The following is an 18,219-nucleotide window of genomic DNA, read 5'->3' as shown; positions in this document are numbered from 1 at the left end:
AAATGTATTGATCAACATCACCAGACCTTGGACTAACATAATGACCGAGGTATATCTGGTAAGTACATCGCCCAGTGGAATCTTAAATAATTAGTAGCTTTAAATATTGTAAGTGATACGTTATGTAAATAGATAAATGCTGCAGTCCTGGTTCATGGCGAATAGACTACTGATTAAAGCGCTAGAGATTCCTTTAGATCAACTGTACCTCTAAAGACAACTCACCACTTCATTGTCATTTTTTCATAATTCCTAACAAGTACTATTTAGGTTTATTAGTATTTAGGTTTTATTAGCAACAATCATGTTGCACTGTAAGTATTCATAACCTGAAAAATACTAAATAGAAATAATTTTATAACAGACTCTATCTGTCTTTTCTCCTGTGCTCATTTCCAAGGGCTGAACCATGTTCTTTCATTGGATTGGTCTATGCTATAGCAAAAGTATTGCCGAAGTTGGCCATTGCCTTCTGCAGGATTCCACTGATACAACCTGCCATCAGGTATACCAGAAGGATCTTTACAGATTGAAAATCAACCTGCTTGGCTAAATTACGCACGCAACTTCTATGGGCAATAAGTCCTGTCAGAGGACTCAAACCTGGAGATTCTGAATTGAGATGTTACCACTGTGCCATAAGAACTCTTTCTAATAGAAAAATATGTTTGCAAATATGGTGAAAATATACCAATTTCAATTTTACACTACATACACCTTTATTCATTAACTGCAAATAGAAAAAAAACAGGACCTGGAATTCTAATGGGTTGAATTGCTTTTTGTTTTGCATTGTACAGAATTCTAGATCAGTGACATAAAGCATTTCTAACTTGATAACTTTTTGAATTGTTAACATATTATATTCAACCAAGTAAAAATTTTCACCAAAAAAGGAACAGCATGCTTAATGCTGTTAATAAAATTTCATTATACACAAAATTGATCTATATTTTCTTTTAGGGAGATTTAGCTATTTTAATTAACAGTTTGTAGGAAAATTAATCATGGATAATACTACTAAATTATACATTGGATTAAAATAACTGTTTAAAATTACATCCACGATACTGTTCTGTTGTTGCCACATGCCTAAAGCTATCAAAGAAAAATATCATGCATGCATTTAGTCATTCCTGTTGAAAGTCATGCCAGATTCCAATTTGATAAAGAAATCCTTTATGCCAGATGCCACTTTGATAAAGAGGTGACCTTCACCTATATATTACAACACGCTGGCACAGTAGTTAGCACCACTATCTCATAGCATCAGGGACTCGGGTTTGATTCCAACCTTGGGTGACTGTGTGCAGTTTGCACATTCTTCCTGGGTCTGCGTGGGTTTCTGCCAGGTAATCCAGTTTCCTCCCACAGTCCAAAGATGTGCAGGTTAGGTGGCTTAGCCATGGTAAATGTGGAGTTACAGCGATATGGTAGGCGGCTAGGTCTGGGTGGGATGCTCTTCAGAGGGAAAGTGTGAACCCAATGGGACAAATAGCCTCCTTCTGCACTGTAGGGATTCTATGATGAACCAGATATTAGTCTATTTGCAAATAAAAGTAAAAGAATAAAGGCCAGCTTCTGGCTCTTCTGCAACCTTGGTTTGCCTTGAGGCAATCAGTATCAGTGCTCCCAATCCACATATCTTCAACTTCACCCACTAGTGCAACCTTGCCCCAGTCTTGAGCTCTTTTGCTCCACCTCCCAACATAGTCCCAGCACTTCCCTTGTCCAACTCTGAACTGTGCACTTTTTCTATCCTTTAGTATGCTAGACAATCACCCCAACAGCACTCCCAATGCTTGTAATCTTCTTACACAACCACTCCCCAACAATACTCCAGAGATCTGTAATCTTCCTATCCAACCAGACCCCTACAGTACAATAAAAGTAAAAATAAAAAGAATTGCAGATGCTGGAAATCGGAAATAAAAACATCAAGTGCTGGAGAAACTCAGCAGGTCTGGCAGTGCATGTGGAGAAAAAAAATAGAGTTAACATTTCAAGTCCAGTGACCCTTTAGACCATAAATTTAGGATCAAAATGAGGCCATTTGATCTACTATGTATACTCAGCCATTCAATGAAATCATGAATGATTTGACAATCCTTAATTCTACTGCCTTATCCCCGTAACCCTGAATTCCCTTACTGATAAAAAAAATCTGTCCATCATACATCTGCTGCTGACTCACTGCATTTCACCAGAATTTTCAGTTTTTGCTCCCAACAGTACTCCCTAGGGCAGCAATCTCCTTATCCAACCCCCAATGCCAGGATTTCAAAGGCCTACAAATGATCCCATCCAAACTCTCAACCCAAACGTGCTCCTAAGATTTGCAATCTTCCTACCTAAACCAAACATTGATTTTTACACCCCCAATATTAATCCGATTTGTAATCCTCTCTCTCCAACCCTAATGAACCCTGATCATCCACTCCAAGGCCCACTTACAACTCCTCCAGACCGCACATGATTCAATTCAATTACTCCCTGGAAATTGGGGTACTAAACTGTGCGGACTCCTACATTTGCACCAACTACATTATGATGTGCTCAGAGGTCTAAAATCAAGGGCTCTTCAGACCTTTCCATTCTGGAGTAAGATGCTCAAAAGTCGGTACGCCTGAATTTCCAACTGATCATATTTGGAAGTTACAATAATGTACCTTTATCAACATTGATACAATGATAATATATGCAATTTTTAAAATCACTCTTCATACATTGCTTACCTGTGTTTAAGATGCGCCTCCAAATCACAGCGTTGCATCACTTCTTGACAGTTACTTTCAAAAGGGCAAGCCACCAACAGTTTGTCTAAAAGTTTGTGAACAAGAATGCTGGACCTTTTGCACAGTTTAAAATGAAGACTTATACGGTCCAATGGGCAGAAGTTCTTCTCTCGCAAGAAATTACGGAGGCACTTGTAGCAAAATGTATGTCCACAGGGAGTATCCAGTGGTTCCAGTAGAGGCTGCAAACAAATGTGACAAACGAGGTCATCATCCATTTCATGCTGGTAATTGTACAGATGGTTCTCTCTTGTCCAGTGCTGTTGGCCACATTCAAAGCATAATGGATTTAAAGGAAACTCCTGTTCCTCTGGATTAGCATCATCATTAGTAGTACTCATGATCATTCACTTTGGCACGGTTGCTCTCAATCAGTTACTCATCTACAGTCATTAGTCCATAGTCAGATATTCAAATGCAAACTATCCTGGTCCCAGCAATTTCAGATTCTCATTGTTCTGTGAAAAATAAAATCAAAAAACTTCATCTTCTATCAAAGCAAAAGCATTTTGTTTAATTGTTTACCATTCATCATTAACTGAGGAAGACAAGGTTTAACAGGATCAAAGAATACATTGACGAAAGACAGTTCAATCGTTCCATATAAAAACAGAACAAGTAATTTTACTTCAAATCTCCTGGAGATAAAAAGAAACTTAGCTCTAAAAAAAGTTATGCTTTTATGAGTAATTGTTCCCTTCATTAAAACCCAAAAGCCTAAAGCTGTCATGTATAATCTCACAAAACTTAATTAAATTTGAGTAAAATTTTCAACTTGCTGCCTTGACAAAAAACTGACATGCTGACCAGCTGTTACTTCTGAGCTGGGAGACCCGGGTTCAAGTCCTACTTGCTGCAGAAATGTGTAATATCATCCCCAAACAGATTGATTAGAAAATATAAAATTAGGTGCACATATGACCTTAAGAGGCTTATGGTCAGAGTAGCCCACTCAAAGACAATGATGTCTGAAAATGCCCTTTCTCGACACTACTTCATCTCCTTCACCATCCCCACTTTCCATCCATCCTGTGTTAAGAAAATTATCGTTACATCCTTCTTCTCTGCTCAGACTTGAAACAGCTTCTTGAAGGAAAATTAGTGACAAATCTTTGGGAGACATTCAAATTGAGATTATACAGCAGAGTGCAGACTTGTTTGCACAAAGAAAAAAGGATGGTACTGCCAAATCTGGAGTCCCATGGTTATCCAGAAGCATACAGGGTAAGCAGAAAATAGAGATTATACCAATCTTGAAAAGGGAGTTTAGAGGAATATGGAAAGTATAGGTGTGAAGTGAAAAAGGAAATTAGAAAGCAAATAGTTTCCAAAAAAGTAAAAGAAAAACCAGTATATGAAGTGCAAAAGATGACTAAGGCAAGAATAAGACCTATCAGAGGTATATTTGATAAGTTATGTGTGAATGCAGACATTTGGGTATGTTCAAAATGAGAGTATTGTCTACGTTTTCACAAAGAAGGATGAAGAAGACATCATAATTAAAGAGGACAGTGAAATAATTGATAAGATATGCATAATGCCAAGTACTCAAGTGACTGACCTCCTTTTGAAGGTGAATGAATCACCCAGGGCCAAATATATTGTATCCTAGGCTGTTCAAGAAACCAGGGAGGAAAAGGTAGATGTTTTGTGGATAAATTTTGCTAGCCTCACTAGATACAGGTGAGGACAGGAAATCTGTGAATACTGTACCGTTAGACAAAAAGCATGCAAGGATAGTCCAAATAATTATAGGTCAGTCTGACTCAGCAGGGGACAAATGACTAGAATCCATACTGAAACAGAGACTTAACTGTTACTTAAGAAGGTACAGGTTAATCAGACACAGTCAGCATGACTTTCTCAAAGAAGGTCATGTCATAGTAACTTAATTGAATTTTTTGAGAAAGGAACAAGGATGGATTGATGAGGTTGGGCAGTGGATGTGGTCAACATGAATTTGACAAGGTCTCAAGTGGGCATGGGCAGAAAAGTTACTGGGTACTGGGGAATGTGGCAAACTGGAGCAGTAATTTGTTCTATGACAGGAAACAAAGAATGGCCGTTGATGGACATTTTTGCAAATGAAAAGCTGTTTCTGGTAATATCACAAGGCTCAGAGTTGCAAGCATTGCTGTCTGTGGTACTTATCAATGATTTAGACTAAATGTGAGAAGCATGATTGGGAAATTGGCAGATTACACAAAAAAATTGGCCAGATAGTTAAAGTGAAGGGGAAGGTTTCACAAAATTAAAAATCACAACACCAGGTTATAGACCAACAGGTTTAATTGGAAGCACTAGCTTTCGAAGTGCTGCTCCTTCATCAGTGGTTGTGGAGTATACAATTGTAAGACACAGCATTTATAGCAAAAGTTTACAGTGTGATGTAAGTGAAATTATACATTGAAAAATACCTTGATTGTTTATTAAGTCTCTCATCTGTTAGAATGACCATGTTAGTTTCACTTCTTTCATATGTAAATCACAAAATTTATTTTAAAAGTTACATTCTCAGGAAGGCTTCAGACTGATATCCATGATTTGGTTGATTTGGGGGAAAATAGCAAACGGAATTCAGTCCAAAGAAGTGTGAAGTCGTTATTTTTCACAGAGCAAACAAAGCAAGGGATTACACAACAAATTGAAGGATATCAGTGGAATAGGACAAGTGAGAGACCTTGGTCTGCACGCCCACAAGTCCCTGAAGATGGCAGTGCAATTTTAAAAGGAGGCAAAGAAGATGTATGGGATGCTTCCACTGTAGATGTCAGCCAGGGCCAAGACCATGGCACAGTGATATCCAGTTGTTCAGGTGATGGAGGAAGAAGTGTGCAATAATAGAAGGGAATTTAATCGTGAGGGGAGCAAACAGGTGCTTCTGCAGCCATAGAATACACCTCAGGTTGATATGTTACCTCCTGGGTATCAGCGTGAAGAATGTACTGTAACGCCTGCATGTCTTTCCAAAAGTTCTTTGGGGGGGCTGGGGGAGGGGTGTACAGCCAAAACTCATGGTCCATGTTGGAAGCAATGACAAAGGAAGAAAGAAAAATTAGGTCTTGCAAGCAAAGTTTAGGGAATTAGGTCGGAAATTTAAACCTAGGATGTCAATAATAATAATAATCTCTAAGTTACTCCCAGTGCCATGCAGTGCTGAGTATAAATAATAGAAGGATAGAGCAGATGAATGAGAGGCTGGAGAGATAGTGCAGGAGGGAGAGATTTAGATTCCTGAAGCATTGGGACCATTTCTAGGGATATGGGACCTGTCCATATTAAATAGATGGTCTGAAACTCACTTCCTGATAGGTAGTTGAGCCCAAAACTCTTGTAACATTCAATCAGTGTTTAGATATTCACTTGCTTTGCCATAGCCTTCAAGTATGTATGTTAGCTCACTGAGCTGGAAGACTTGTTTTCAGATGTTTCCTCACCACACTAGGTAACATCAGTGAGAATCTCCGGTGAAGTGCTGAAGTATGCCAGCGCTTCGCCAGAGACTCTCACTGATGATGCTACCTAGTATGGGTACAAAACGTCTGAAAACAATCTTGGAGTTCAGCGAGCTAACTTACATACTTATCATCAACCTGAGCTACAAATCTTCTCAAAAATCGATAGCCTTCAAGGATATAGCCATAAGACGAAAAATGAAATTAGTATAATCTGATCACTACTGACTGGTGCAGGCACAAAGAATAGCATTCTGTGCTGTAAATGACTTATGAGACCCCCTTCATTGGGCAAGGTATTGAATACATGAATACATACAAGGGTGTCACTAGCTTGGTTACACCTGGAGTTTTGTGTACATTTCTGGATATCATTACAGAAGTACATAATTGCTCTAGAGAGTACAGAAGTGATTTACAAGAGTAATGCCAGGACTTGAAAATTTCAGGTATGATGAAATACTGAAAAGGCTAAAGATTGTTTTCCTTAGACCAGAGAAAATTTGGAAGTGAACTAATTCAAGTTTATAAAATAATGAGATACATACATAGAATAAACAAGGCAGATTTGTTTCCTCTAGTGGGGAGATCAGTTATATGGTACAGATCTAATGTGATTGTTCAAAAAATTAGAAGGGACAAGAGGGGGAAAATACCTTTCAGCCAGAGGTTGAAGAGTCTCTAATTTTTGGACTAATTTGTTGGCTTGAGGTGGAAACCATCAAGTCCATTTAAAAGGAACCCGAAGTGCTGTTACTTGAAAGGCCATAGACCAACTTCTGAAAATTGGGATTAGAACAGGCACTTTATTTAGCTGGCAGAGACACGATGAGCTGAATGACCACTTCCTGTGCTGTAACTTTTCTATAGTTGTAACAAGTCTTCAACAACATCAAATGGTAATCAATACCTCCCAAGCCTCCTTCTCTGGATAATTTAAGCTTCTTTTGCATTACAAAAAGGAATAGCTTACACACATTTGTGCGTTTCTCAATGATAACTTGTGTGAATGAGAAACTTCTAGTCAAAGCAGTTGATTTACTTCCTGGGCAGCCTGATAGTTTGATAAAGCAAGCCTCATACAATACAGTGAGCTTACAATTAAATTGATGTAGTCAATTAAAGTGATCTTGCATGCAACTAAAATATAGAACATAGAACAGTGCAGCACAGTACAGGCCCTTCGGCCTCAATGCTGTGCCAAACTTTTATCCTACTCCAAGATCAAACTAACCTACATATCCTTCACAGTACTATTATCTACCAAGTGCCTATCCAAGAGTCACTTAAATATACCTACTACCACCACTGGCAGTGCATTCTATGCACCCACCTTTCCCTTGTAAAGAAACAACCTTTGACATCTCCACTAAACCTTCCTCCAATCACCTTAAAATTATGCCCCCTCATGATAGCCATTTCTGCCCTGGGAAAATGTCTCTGACTATTCACTCTACTATGCCTATTATCTTATACACCTCTATCAAGTAACCTTTCATCCTTCTTCGCTCCAATGACAAAAACCCTAGCTCCCTCAACCTTTCTTCAGAAGACATGCCCTCCAGTCCAGGCAATATCCTGGTAAATCTTCTTTGCACCCTTTCTATATAGTGAAGCGTTTTTAAATGAGTAAAATTCTAGGTTGATTTTAATGGCAAATATTGGTCAAAAAGTGATGAATCAGAACCACATCCGCCCTACGGCAATGTTTTTCTGTGGTGACATTGACAAGGTGACAATGGGACAAAAACCCTTTACTTGAGGAAATCCACACACCAAATCTCCCAGCCAATGTGGACTGGTCAGTTCTTGCCATCCCAGCAGCACCAGGCTTGGTAGTGGGTATGGTCAGGACTACAAACAGACTCATGGGAAAGACAGACAAAGATCCTGGACCAAAGTGAGTCAGCAATATTGGGGAGTGTTATGGACCAGACCCATAACGTTTTAAGTTAACCCAGACTCTAACTTTCATTTTTTTTTCGGAAGATGTATAGTGGATATTCCAGGAGTGATGCAGTCAATCAAACTATCAGCTTTAAACAAAACAGAATTTATTTAAACATCATCAGATGAAACACAAACAAAAGAAAACAGTATTTAGAATAACTTATTTGATAACCCAATCGATTCTATCACAACTTAACAAAAGCTGTTCTAATTCCTTGACAAAAGGTAAATTCAAACACAGGTTCTTAAAGGCAGGAGAGATTTCACAGAGGAAGTTCAGGCAAGACCTCTGTTGAAGCTACTTTTCACTGTAGCTGCTTCTCTAGGTCCCCAGCAAGTTATTGACTGCTTGTGAAAACAGACCAAACTAGAAATAAAAACCTGAACTGGAAAACTGTCCACTTCCCTTTCATTGTACAACTGTTTTTTTAAAAAAATCTAAAGGCCTCCTCTGATTGTTGACTTCAGCAGTGTCTGTTAGCCATTTCAGCACCACTGACTTGACTACCCCTCTTGAAGAAAACCGAGGACAACATAACTTTCTAAACGAGCAGCATTGTCACAGGAGGAACAGATTGGACCTATTAGGGAGGGGGAACTGCATGTGAGGGAGATGGAGTTTGCAATATAGATGGGGAGAAAGGAAGTGAAGTACTATGTTTTGGGTGGGTTAAAAATGCGTGAAGGCTGGCCCTCAAAGAAAGTCCTCCTTTCTTTCCCACCATTTTTAAAACATCATCTGGAGGAAAGCAAAATGGGCCATCCATTAATGCCTGCCTGCCCAGGGCAATGTTATTATGCCAGCATTACGTTGAGGTTAAACTAACTTTTGAAAATGGCAATTGATCTTTAATTATTTGTTTACTTATACTAGGTAACTGTGCCTGGCCAGTCACATGCTAGCTGGGAATTGGCTTTGTATCTTAATGCACAAAACATTCAGAATAAGATACATGAACTGACAATGTAAATCAAGACAAATGGACATGATCCCATATAGCTATTACGGAAACATAGTTATGAGGAGATCAATACTGGGAACTTAATATTCAGAGGTATTTGACCTTTCGGAAAGACAGGAGAGGTAAAAAAAAAAGGTAGACAGTAGCACTGTTGATATGAATCAAAATGAAGATACTTGGGAGAAATTATCTAGGTTTAGATGATGTAGAGTCCATTTGGGCAGAGGTAAAAAAACAGCAAGGGTAAGAAGGCATTGGTAGGAGTACAGACCCTAAAACGGTAACCACTTTGTAGGAAAGAATATACACTAAATAATAAGAGCATAATAATAAAAAGAATAGAGTAATAATTATGGGTGACTCGAATGTTCACATTGATTGGGTTAATTAAATTGGAAAGGGTAGTTATGGCAATAAATTCATCAGGGATATTTTCCTGGAGCAACATGTCATGGATCCAATCAGGGTGCAGGCTATCTTGGATACGGTAATGGATGATGAGGCAGGTTTAATAAATGCCTCATAGTAAAAGATCCTGGGAAGTAGTGATCACAACATAATGAATTTAATATTCAGTTTGAGAATGAGAAACTTAGGTCAGAAACAACCGTGTTTAACTTAAATGAAAGGAATTACAATGAAATAAGGTTAGAGTTGCTAATGTGAGCCGAGCAGACAGATGATCAAGAGTGACTGTAAGAAAGCCATGGCAAACAATTAAGGATGTAATTCATGATTCTCAGCAAAACCACATCCCAGTCAGAAGGAAAGATTCTCAGAGAGGGATATACGAACCATGGCTAACCAAGGAAGTTCAGGAGAGTATTAAGTTGGAAGAAAATGCATGTAAGGATGCAAAATTCAGTGAAAGCCGCAAAGACTGGGATAAATTTAGGACCCAGCAAAAGATAAAAAGATAATAAAGACAGAGAAAATAAACTACAAGGGCAAACTAACAAGGAATATAAAAACTGCTAAGAAGAACTTTTCTAAATATATAATGAGGAAGAAAAAAGTCAAAGTAAATAGAGGTCACTTAGAAAATGTAGCCAAATCTGTAAAGAACTCAAAAATAGATTGAAAAGCATGTTGCAAGAAGGATACAAAAGGTTTACAAAGAGATATTAATAGGTTAAGTAAGTGGGCAAAAATTTTGCAAATGGAGCATATGCAGGAAAATATTAAGTTATTCATTTTGGAAGGGAGAATAAAATTATTTAAATGGAGAAAACTGCAGAAAGCTGCAACACGAAGGATGGGTGAGTTGTGGGGGCGGGGAACCCAGAAAGCCAGAACACAGGTGCAGCAGGTAATCCCAGGGCTAATGGAATGTTGGCCTTATTTCAAGGGGATTGGAATATAAGAATAGGGAAGTCTTACTGCAACTATACAATGTGCCGATGAGACCACATCTGATGTATCGTGCACAGGTTTAGTTCCCTTAATTAAAGAAAGACATTATTTCATTGCAGGCAGTTCAGAGAAAGTTCACTAGGTATGGAGGGATTGTCTGATGAGCAAGGTTAAACAAGTTGAGGGTCTACTCATGGAATTTAGAAGAATGAGAGATGATCTCATTGAAACATACAGAATTCTTTAGGGGCTTGACACAGTAAATGCTGAATGTTTCCTTTCATAGGTGAGTCTACGACCAGAGGGCACAACCTCAGAATTAAAGGGCGAAAATTTAAGACTGAGGTGAGGAAGAATTTCTTCTCTCACAGGGTTGAGGTTTTGCAATTCCTTGCCACACAAAGCTGTGGGGCAGAGGTCTTGTGCATGTTTAAGGCTGAGAAAGATAGATTGTACGGGATCAGTATGAGAATTAAAGGTTGAGGGCAGGAAGGTGGACATGAAAATTGCCAGATTAGCCATGATCCTATTGAACAGCGGAGTGTACTCCAATTCCTATTTCATGTGGACAGGTAAAATCCAGCTCACTTCAATCATTGGAGACATGAACCAGAATCTGGATATAAATAGCAAGACGGCATTGATCATGGCCTTTTTTATGATAATACTCGTCATTTTTAAAATAAAGTTCCCAAACATGTTTTGCAAAAGTTAATAAAAACTTTAGAACTATGGCAAAAATAACCACCAGTAAAAGTAGTAGCCTGGATTTAACAATGATGAAACCAGTGTTCACTATCATTAGTCACTAAAACTGACAGCAATAGGATGTATAACACAAATAACCAAAATACCATTGCTAATATTCCTCTGAAAGTGCTGACATTTCTCAAAAATACAATCTCTAAGTAGTGAATCAATGAACATCCATTCTTATTTTGTTAGTCTCACTGTCAACGTATTTTTGAAGCATTAGTACAATAAATACCAAATTGTCCTCAGAAGTTAAATGTTATATTTATGGAATGTCAGATTTCTTCAATGTTAAGAGTTTAAAGGGGTCCTAGGCAATAAAAATGTTACATTGTAGGAGCTTCTCAAGCTGCCAAAGTTTATTTGCTTGATAATTATCCTTAAAGGCACAGTAAAGGAAAGAAAACACGCATGTGCCAGATACCACAACACCTCAATTATCCATTTCTCTAAATTTATGGCTCAATAAGACTAATGGACTAAACTAACCATCTTCAATGGTTGCATCAATGATCTTCCTTCCATCTTAACGTCAGAAGTGAGATCAGTCATTCACTGATGATTAATTACATAATGTTGCAAATGTTGCTGAACTACTCAGATACTGAAGTATCATGTCCAATTGCAGCAAAACCGGGACAATATGAAGGCTTGTGCTGATAGGTGACAAGTAACATCAAAGCATCTCTGCTTGACATTTAATGGCATGAAATGTTCCCTATAAACACCAATGTTCTGTGCATAGTTATCAGTGTTGGCCTGCTGATTGCAGCATTGACTTTGGCTCCAGACATTGCTGTTGTGCACAGGGTCAGAGGTCTGTGCCAGTCAGAACATTAGTGGGAATGCTGATTGCATTATCATTCCCGAATCTCTGCTATCAACATCCTACGGAATGTCATTGACTGGATTGCCTGCCACACTGAACTAGCCATATAAATACTGTGGCTACAACAGCAAGTCAGAGGTTAGAAAATCTATGCCGAGTCACTCACTTCTTACTCTTCAAAGCCTGAACACTACCTATAACGCACTATCCACCATCTTCACCAATCACTCCCTTGACTACTGATGCACAGCAGCAGCAGCTAAAGTATATAACACCTACAATATGCATTGCAGTAACTCACTGAGGCCACTGACAGCACCTTTTAATCCCACAGTCTCTACCGCATAGAAGGACGAAGTACACAAATGAAGTTTCCTTCCATAGTCCTGACTTGGAACTATGACACCACTCCTTCACTATTGTTGGGTCAAATTTCTGGAATTCTTTTCCCAACTGCATTGTAGCTGTACATCAACCACCATTAATAGCAGAGGTTCAAGTGCAGGCAGCTCACCAAAATTCATCTAAATTCCTACTAATCCATTCATTATTACGTTTAAATCTATGACACGAGATTATTGGCCTCTTTGCGAACAAGAACAGATTGGGTTGGTCAAAACTATTAATTGCCATTTGATTGACCATTTACATCACTCAAGCTCTGATATTCCTTTATATTCTTTCCATGATATGCAATTTCAGCATTGTAATTATATCTGTGAGTGTTGATTAAGGTTTTTCCATTTTAAAAGCTGCTGATACATTTAATGCTAGCTAAAGGATACAGAGAAAACATTCTTGAGCCTTAAGCTATTTACTGACATTAATAAACTTTATCGCTGAAGTTTAGTTACTTAAATCCCTAATTTGAATTAAAAACCTGGCAAGTCTTTCCATTGTAACTATACTGCTGCTATTATTATGTATACAATTTTTATTTTCTCAAAAAACAGTACACTGTTGGTTGATACATACTCAGCTGTTGTGCCACCCACAGCAGTGTACTTGTTTTCAAGTGATGAATCGTGATTTATACCTCCTACATTGTGTGACTCATATTGCTGTGCAATGGCACTATAATATGCAAGTGATACATGTACAGGCTGATCAGAAGGCAGAAGAGATAATTGGAGAAAAAATCCCTTGCAAGTCATTTATTCTAAATCAAACACAAGTCAGTTTAAAAAGTGATGCATCACTGTCAACTTTAAAAAACATGCATTAAGACTATCTACAGGCAAGAATTACAATGCCCTTCTGTTGTCAAGAATGTAAAATACAAGCTTGTTCTAAAGTCAGGTTTTGACTTTCAAAATAATCTTCTAAGTAAAATTATATTATTGCCAAGTCTGCAGAATATGGTACCGCCATATGTTTTGCAACCTCTTTTTTGATTTAAAACTTCTAAAAATAAAAAAGATGAAAATAATATTTAAACACAACTATTCTTGGCTGAAAATCCAGTACGCTTTTGGCAAATACCTCCTATTTCTCTAGGAGACATGCAAATTAGTCCAGAATGTGCAAATATTTCCTAGATTCCACAGGACCTGATACAAGGCACCTACTTTTTCAGTGGTGTAATGGGAGCTGGGCTTGAGTACTCCCAATACTAGGCCTTTTTGGCACCATTGCCTCACTAGGAATCCAGGCTATCATTGGATCAGACTTCTCTAATGGCCTTGATCCAAGCCAACTTAACGGTAGCACAATTTGTTTAAAAATTTGAAATAATTTTCCGTAAAGGACATCATTGCTGCAGACAGAATTCTTCTTACATAGTTTGCAGTCTTCCTGTGCCATTAAAGAGACAGACAGCTGACATTGCTATGAGAGTGAACTGGCCTCCACTTAACCGTGTTAACTTGAAATGCATTGGCAGTAATGTTCCAGGATGGATGTGAGCCGTCACTTACACTGGAATGCATTCTTCCTGACTTTAGGCTGCAACCACTTCGGTTATTAAATGCTAAATGCAAAGCATATGGATTATTTTCATTTACAGCTTACTCAGAACTAAAACAATTATTTGTTTTATAAAACTCTTATTGCATTTGTCAAATTTCCTAAATTTATTCAAATCAAATTATTGGAAATTGTGTGTCCAGTTAAAAACATCACATTTGAAATCACTAAGCGTCTGTATGACAAAAGGTTTAATGGATTCAATAATTACTAACTTCTTGTGAGTAAATATCTAATTTACTCATCAGCTCTGATGAAGAGTCTTTAATACTTGAAACGTTAGCTTACTCTCTCTCCACAGATGCTGACAGTTGGGATAAGGGAGGCATTTTCAGTATGACAACCTGGAATGCTACAGAGATCAATGCTGGGACCACAATTAATTACAATATATTTGAATGACTTGGATGGAAGAAGTGAATGACTCACGTGAGGCCACACAGAAACAAAAAAGATGACTAAGGTTCAATCCGGAAGCATGGCCTCTAAGAGGAAAGCAGCAGCTGTAGCCAGATCACTGGCACCATGACTGCCACTGTTGTACAGCAGGGAGGGTTGAAGTTTAGGCAAGCAGTCGTGATAGGGGTCTAGATAATCAGGAGCAAATAGGCATTTCTATGATCACAAATGAGACTCCAGGATGGTGTATTGCCTCCCTGTCATCAGGATCAAGGATGTCTGAGAGCGCACAAGGATTTCTGATGGGGTAATGGTGAGCAGCCAGACCTTGTGGTCCATATTGGTACTAATGACAAAAAGCAGAATGTAAAGGAAGTTCAGGGAGTTAGGTAGGAAGTTGAAAAACCTCTAGGAATGTAATCTTGGGATGCCCTGTGCCACTTGCTAGTGAAGTTAGGAATAGGAAGAGGGTACAGTTAAATACATGGCTAAAGAGCTGGTGAAGGAGAGCTTCAGGAATGCGGATTATTAAGGCACCTTCCAGGGCAGGTGGGATCTGTACAAGAAGGACAAATTGCACCTAAAACTTGACAGGCACCAATATCCTGGCAGGAAAGTTTGCTAGTGCCGCTCATGAGAGTTTAAATTAGTGTGGTGGGGGTCAGGAACCAGAGCAGTATGTCAGAAGAGGAGTCAGAGGCTAATGTCAGTAAGACTAAGAGGAAGAACACAAAGGGAGGGGTTACCAAACACAGAAGGATTGGTGGTCTGAGGTGTATTTGTTTTAATGTCAAGCATATGACAGATGGATTTAGAGCTTGGATTAATACAGGTACACAATCGCTTATCCAAAATCCTTGGAACCAGTTGTTTTTTGGATTTCAGAATAAATGACATTTTCACAGTGAAATTTTAAAAACTCTTACTGAACAGCAGACCCACGTGTGATCCAATTGCGCTGAAACACAATTGTTGCCTGCCAGTGCTGGGCCACACCACATTACACCTGAGTGATGTGGGTCGAGTGGGTGTGGAGTTGGTTCACTTGTTCGCATGCCAAGCAACCTTGTTATACAGAAAAATACTTCACGAATAAAACATCGGATTTCAGAACTTTTGATTTCAGATTTTGTACTTGTACATCTAACTATGATTTTGTTCCTATTACAGAGATTTGGGTTGAGAGACCCGGGAGAAGGACAAGATTGGCCGCTTAACATTTCTGGGATTTAGATGTTTCAGGCGAGAGAGAGAGGGATGTAAAAAATAGAGATAAAGGAGAATATCACAACTGTACTTAGGGAGGATACCTTAGAAGGCTCATTCAATGAGGCCATATGGGTCGAGTTCAGGAATAGGAAAGGTGCACACTAATGGGATTGGTACTACAGACCTCCCAACAACCAGATGTGTGGACAGATTATGGAAAAATGTAAAAACAGAGTTTCTGGTGGTGGGTGATTTTAACTTACTCTATATTGACTGGTACTTACAGCCGGGGCATGGATGGGGGATAATTTGTTCAGTGTGTCTAGGACAATTTTTTTTCAAACAATACATAAATAGTCTAACTAGGAAAGGGGCCATACTGGATCATACTTGTGTTTGTCATTTATATAAATGATTCAGATGAGTATATAGGAGGCATAGTTAGTAAGTTTGCAGATGACACCAAAATTGGTAGCATTTTGGACCGTAAAGGTTTTCTAAGATCAATTGGGTCAATGGCGCTCAGGAGGGGCACAGAGTTTAATTTGGAGAAATGTGAGGTATTGCATTTTGGTAAAACAAACAAGGACAGGACATATACAATTAATGGTAGGGCCCTGGGTAGTGTTGTAGAACAGAGAAGCCTTGGAGTTCGGTTACATAATTCTTTGAAATTTGCGTCGCATGTAGACAGCGTGGTTAAGAAGGTGCTTAGCACACTTGCCTTCACTGCTCAGACTTCGGAGTATTGGAATTGGAACATTACGTTGAGGTTGTGCAGGATGTTGGAGAGGTCTCTTCTGGCACTATGAGCAGTTCTGGTCGCCTTGCTATTTAAAAAATCTTACTAAACTGGAGAGGTTCAGAAAAGATTTACTAGGATTTTGCCAGGAATGGAGGGTTTGAGATACAAAAATACACTGGAAAGACTGGGACATATTTCGCTGAAGTGTAGGATGTTGAAGTGCTACCTTTTTGAGATTTATAAAATCACAAGGGGCATAAATAAAGTGAATGACAAGGGATTTTTCCCTGAGGGCGTGCAAGTTTAAAACTAGGAAGCATATTTTTAAAGTGAGAGGAGAAAGATTTAAAAAGGATATGAGGGGCAACTTTTTTTTTTTACACAGAGTGGCTTGTGTTTAGAATAACTGTCGGAGAAAATGACGGATGCAGGTACAGTTACAATGTTTAAAAGACATTTGGATAAGTCCATGAATGGGAAAGGTTTGGAGGAATATGGGCCAAGCGCAGCCAGACAGGACAAGTTTAGCTTGGGAACATGGTCAGCATGGATTGATTGGATGGCAGGGTCTGTTTCCTGGCCATATGATTCTACGACTGTGACACTCAAGGTCAAAGAAAGGAATTTATGCATGCAACCAGAGGATGGCGAGTCTTGGAAGGGGTATGTTGATATTCTAGGACATGTCAATATAAAAAAGGATTCTGGATTAGTGGTGCTGGAAGAGCACTGCAGTTCAGGCAGCATCCAAGGAGCTTCGAAATCGACGTTTCAGGCAAAAGCCCTTCATCAGCCCTTCGAAGCTCCTTGGATGCTGCCTGAACTGCTGTGCTCTTCCAGCACCACTAATCCAGAATCTGGTTTCCAGCATCTGCAGTCATCTTTTTTATATTGGGGTAAAAACAGAGACATTGGGTGTTTTTGAAAAGCATTAAGTTAATAGGTCTCCAGGACCTGATGGAATCTATCCCAGAATGTTGAGGGAGGCAGGTAAGGAAATTGCTGGGGCCTTGTATGAAATCTTTACATCCCTCTTTAGTTAAAAGGAGAGGTCCCTGAGGATTGGAGAATAGCCAATGTTATTCCTTTACTTAAAAAGGATAACAGGGATAAGCTGGGAAATTATGTCAGCGGTAGAGAAATTATTAGAGAAAATTCTTAAAGATAGAATTTACTCTCATTTGGAAAAATTTGAATTTATTAGCAGTAGGCAGAATGGGAAGGTTGTGTCTCACAAACTTGAGTTTTCAGGAAGTGACAACGATCATTGATAAGGACAGGGCAGTAGAGGTTGTCTAATATGAACTTTAGCTAGACTTTTGACAAGGTCCCTCATGGTAGACTGATAACAAAAGGTGATATCACATGGAATCCACAATGAACAGGTAAGATGGATAGAAAACTGGTTTAGCAGGTCAGGCAGCATCCACGGTGCAGCCTTGGATGCTGCCTGACCTGCTGCGCTTTTCCAGCAACACATTTTCAGCTCTAATCTCCAGCATCTGCAGTCCTCACTTTATCCTAGAAAACTGGTTTAGTCATGGAAGACAGAGAAGGCAGTGGAAGGGTGTTTTTTTTTCTGACTGGTGTTCTGCAGGGATCAATGCTGGGTCCCCTATTGTTTTTTTTACATTGATTTGGAAAACATAGATGACATGATTAGTAAGTTTACAGATGACACAAAGATTGGGGGGAGCTACAGACAGTAAGACAGAAAGATATGGCAGGATATAGATAGGCTGGAGGCTTGGCTAAAGAAATGGCAGATTTAAGTTTGATTGGACAAATACAAGGTGATGCATTT

General features: G+C 38.9%; 1 protein-coding gene across 8 annotated transcripts in view; it reads right to left on the bottom strand.

The window, feature by feature from the left end:
* The window catches only part of lnx2a (ligand of numb-protein X 2a), a 111,611-nt gene that overhangs the window by 77,931 nt on the left and 15,461 nt on the right, over positions 1-18,219 (bottom strand). For 7 of the 8 annotated variants that reach the window (XM_043692001.1, XM_043692005.1, XM_043692006.1 and 4 more), the window contains one exon: positions 2,736-3,253. The exons of the other annotated variant lie outside the window; for it this stretch is intronic. In XM_043692001.1, the coding sequence (XP_043547936.1) occupies positions 2,736-3,142 (407 nt within the window). In that variant the 5' untranslated portion in view covers positions 3,143-3,253. The remainder of the gene's footprint in view (positions 1-2,735; positions 3,254-18,219) is intronic. 8 annotated transcript variants of the gene reach the window in all.

This window comes from Chiloscyllium plagiosum, chromosome 6 (assembly GCF_004010195.1).
Source record: "Chiloscyllium plagiosum isolate BGI_BamShark_2017 chromosome 6, ASM401019v2, whole genome shotgun sequence".
Classification (NCBI taxonomy): domain Eukaryota; kingdom Metazoa; phylum Chordata; class Chondrichthyes; order Orectolobiformes; family Hemiscylliidae; genus Chiloscyllium; species Chiloscyllium plagiosum.
This window is presented reverse-complemented; position numbering and strand designations above follow the sequence as displayed.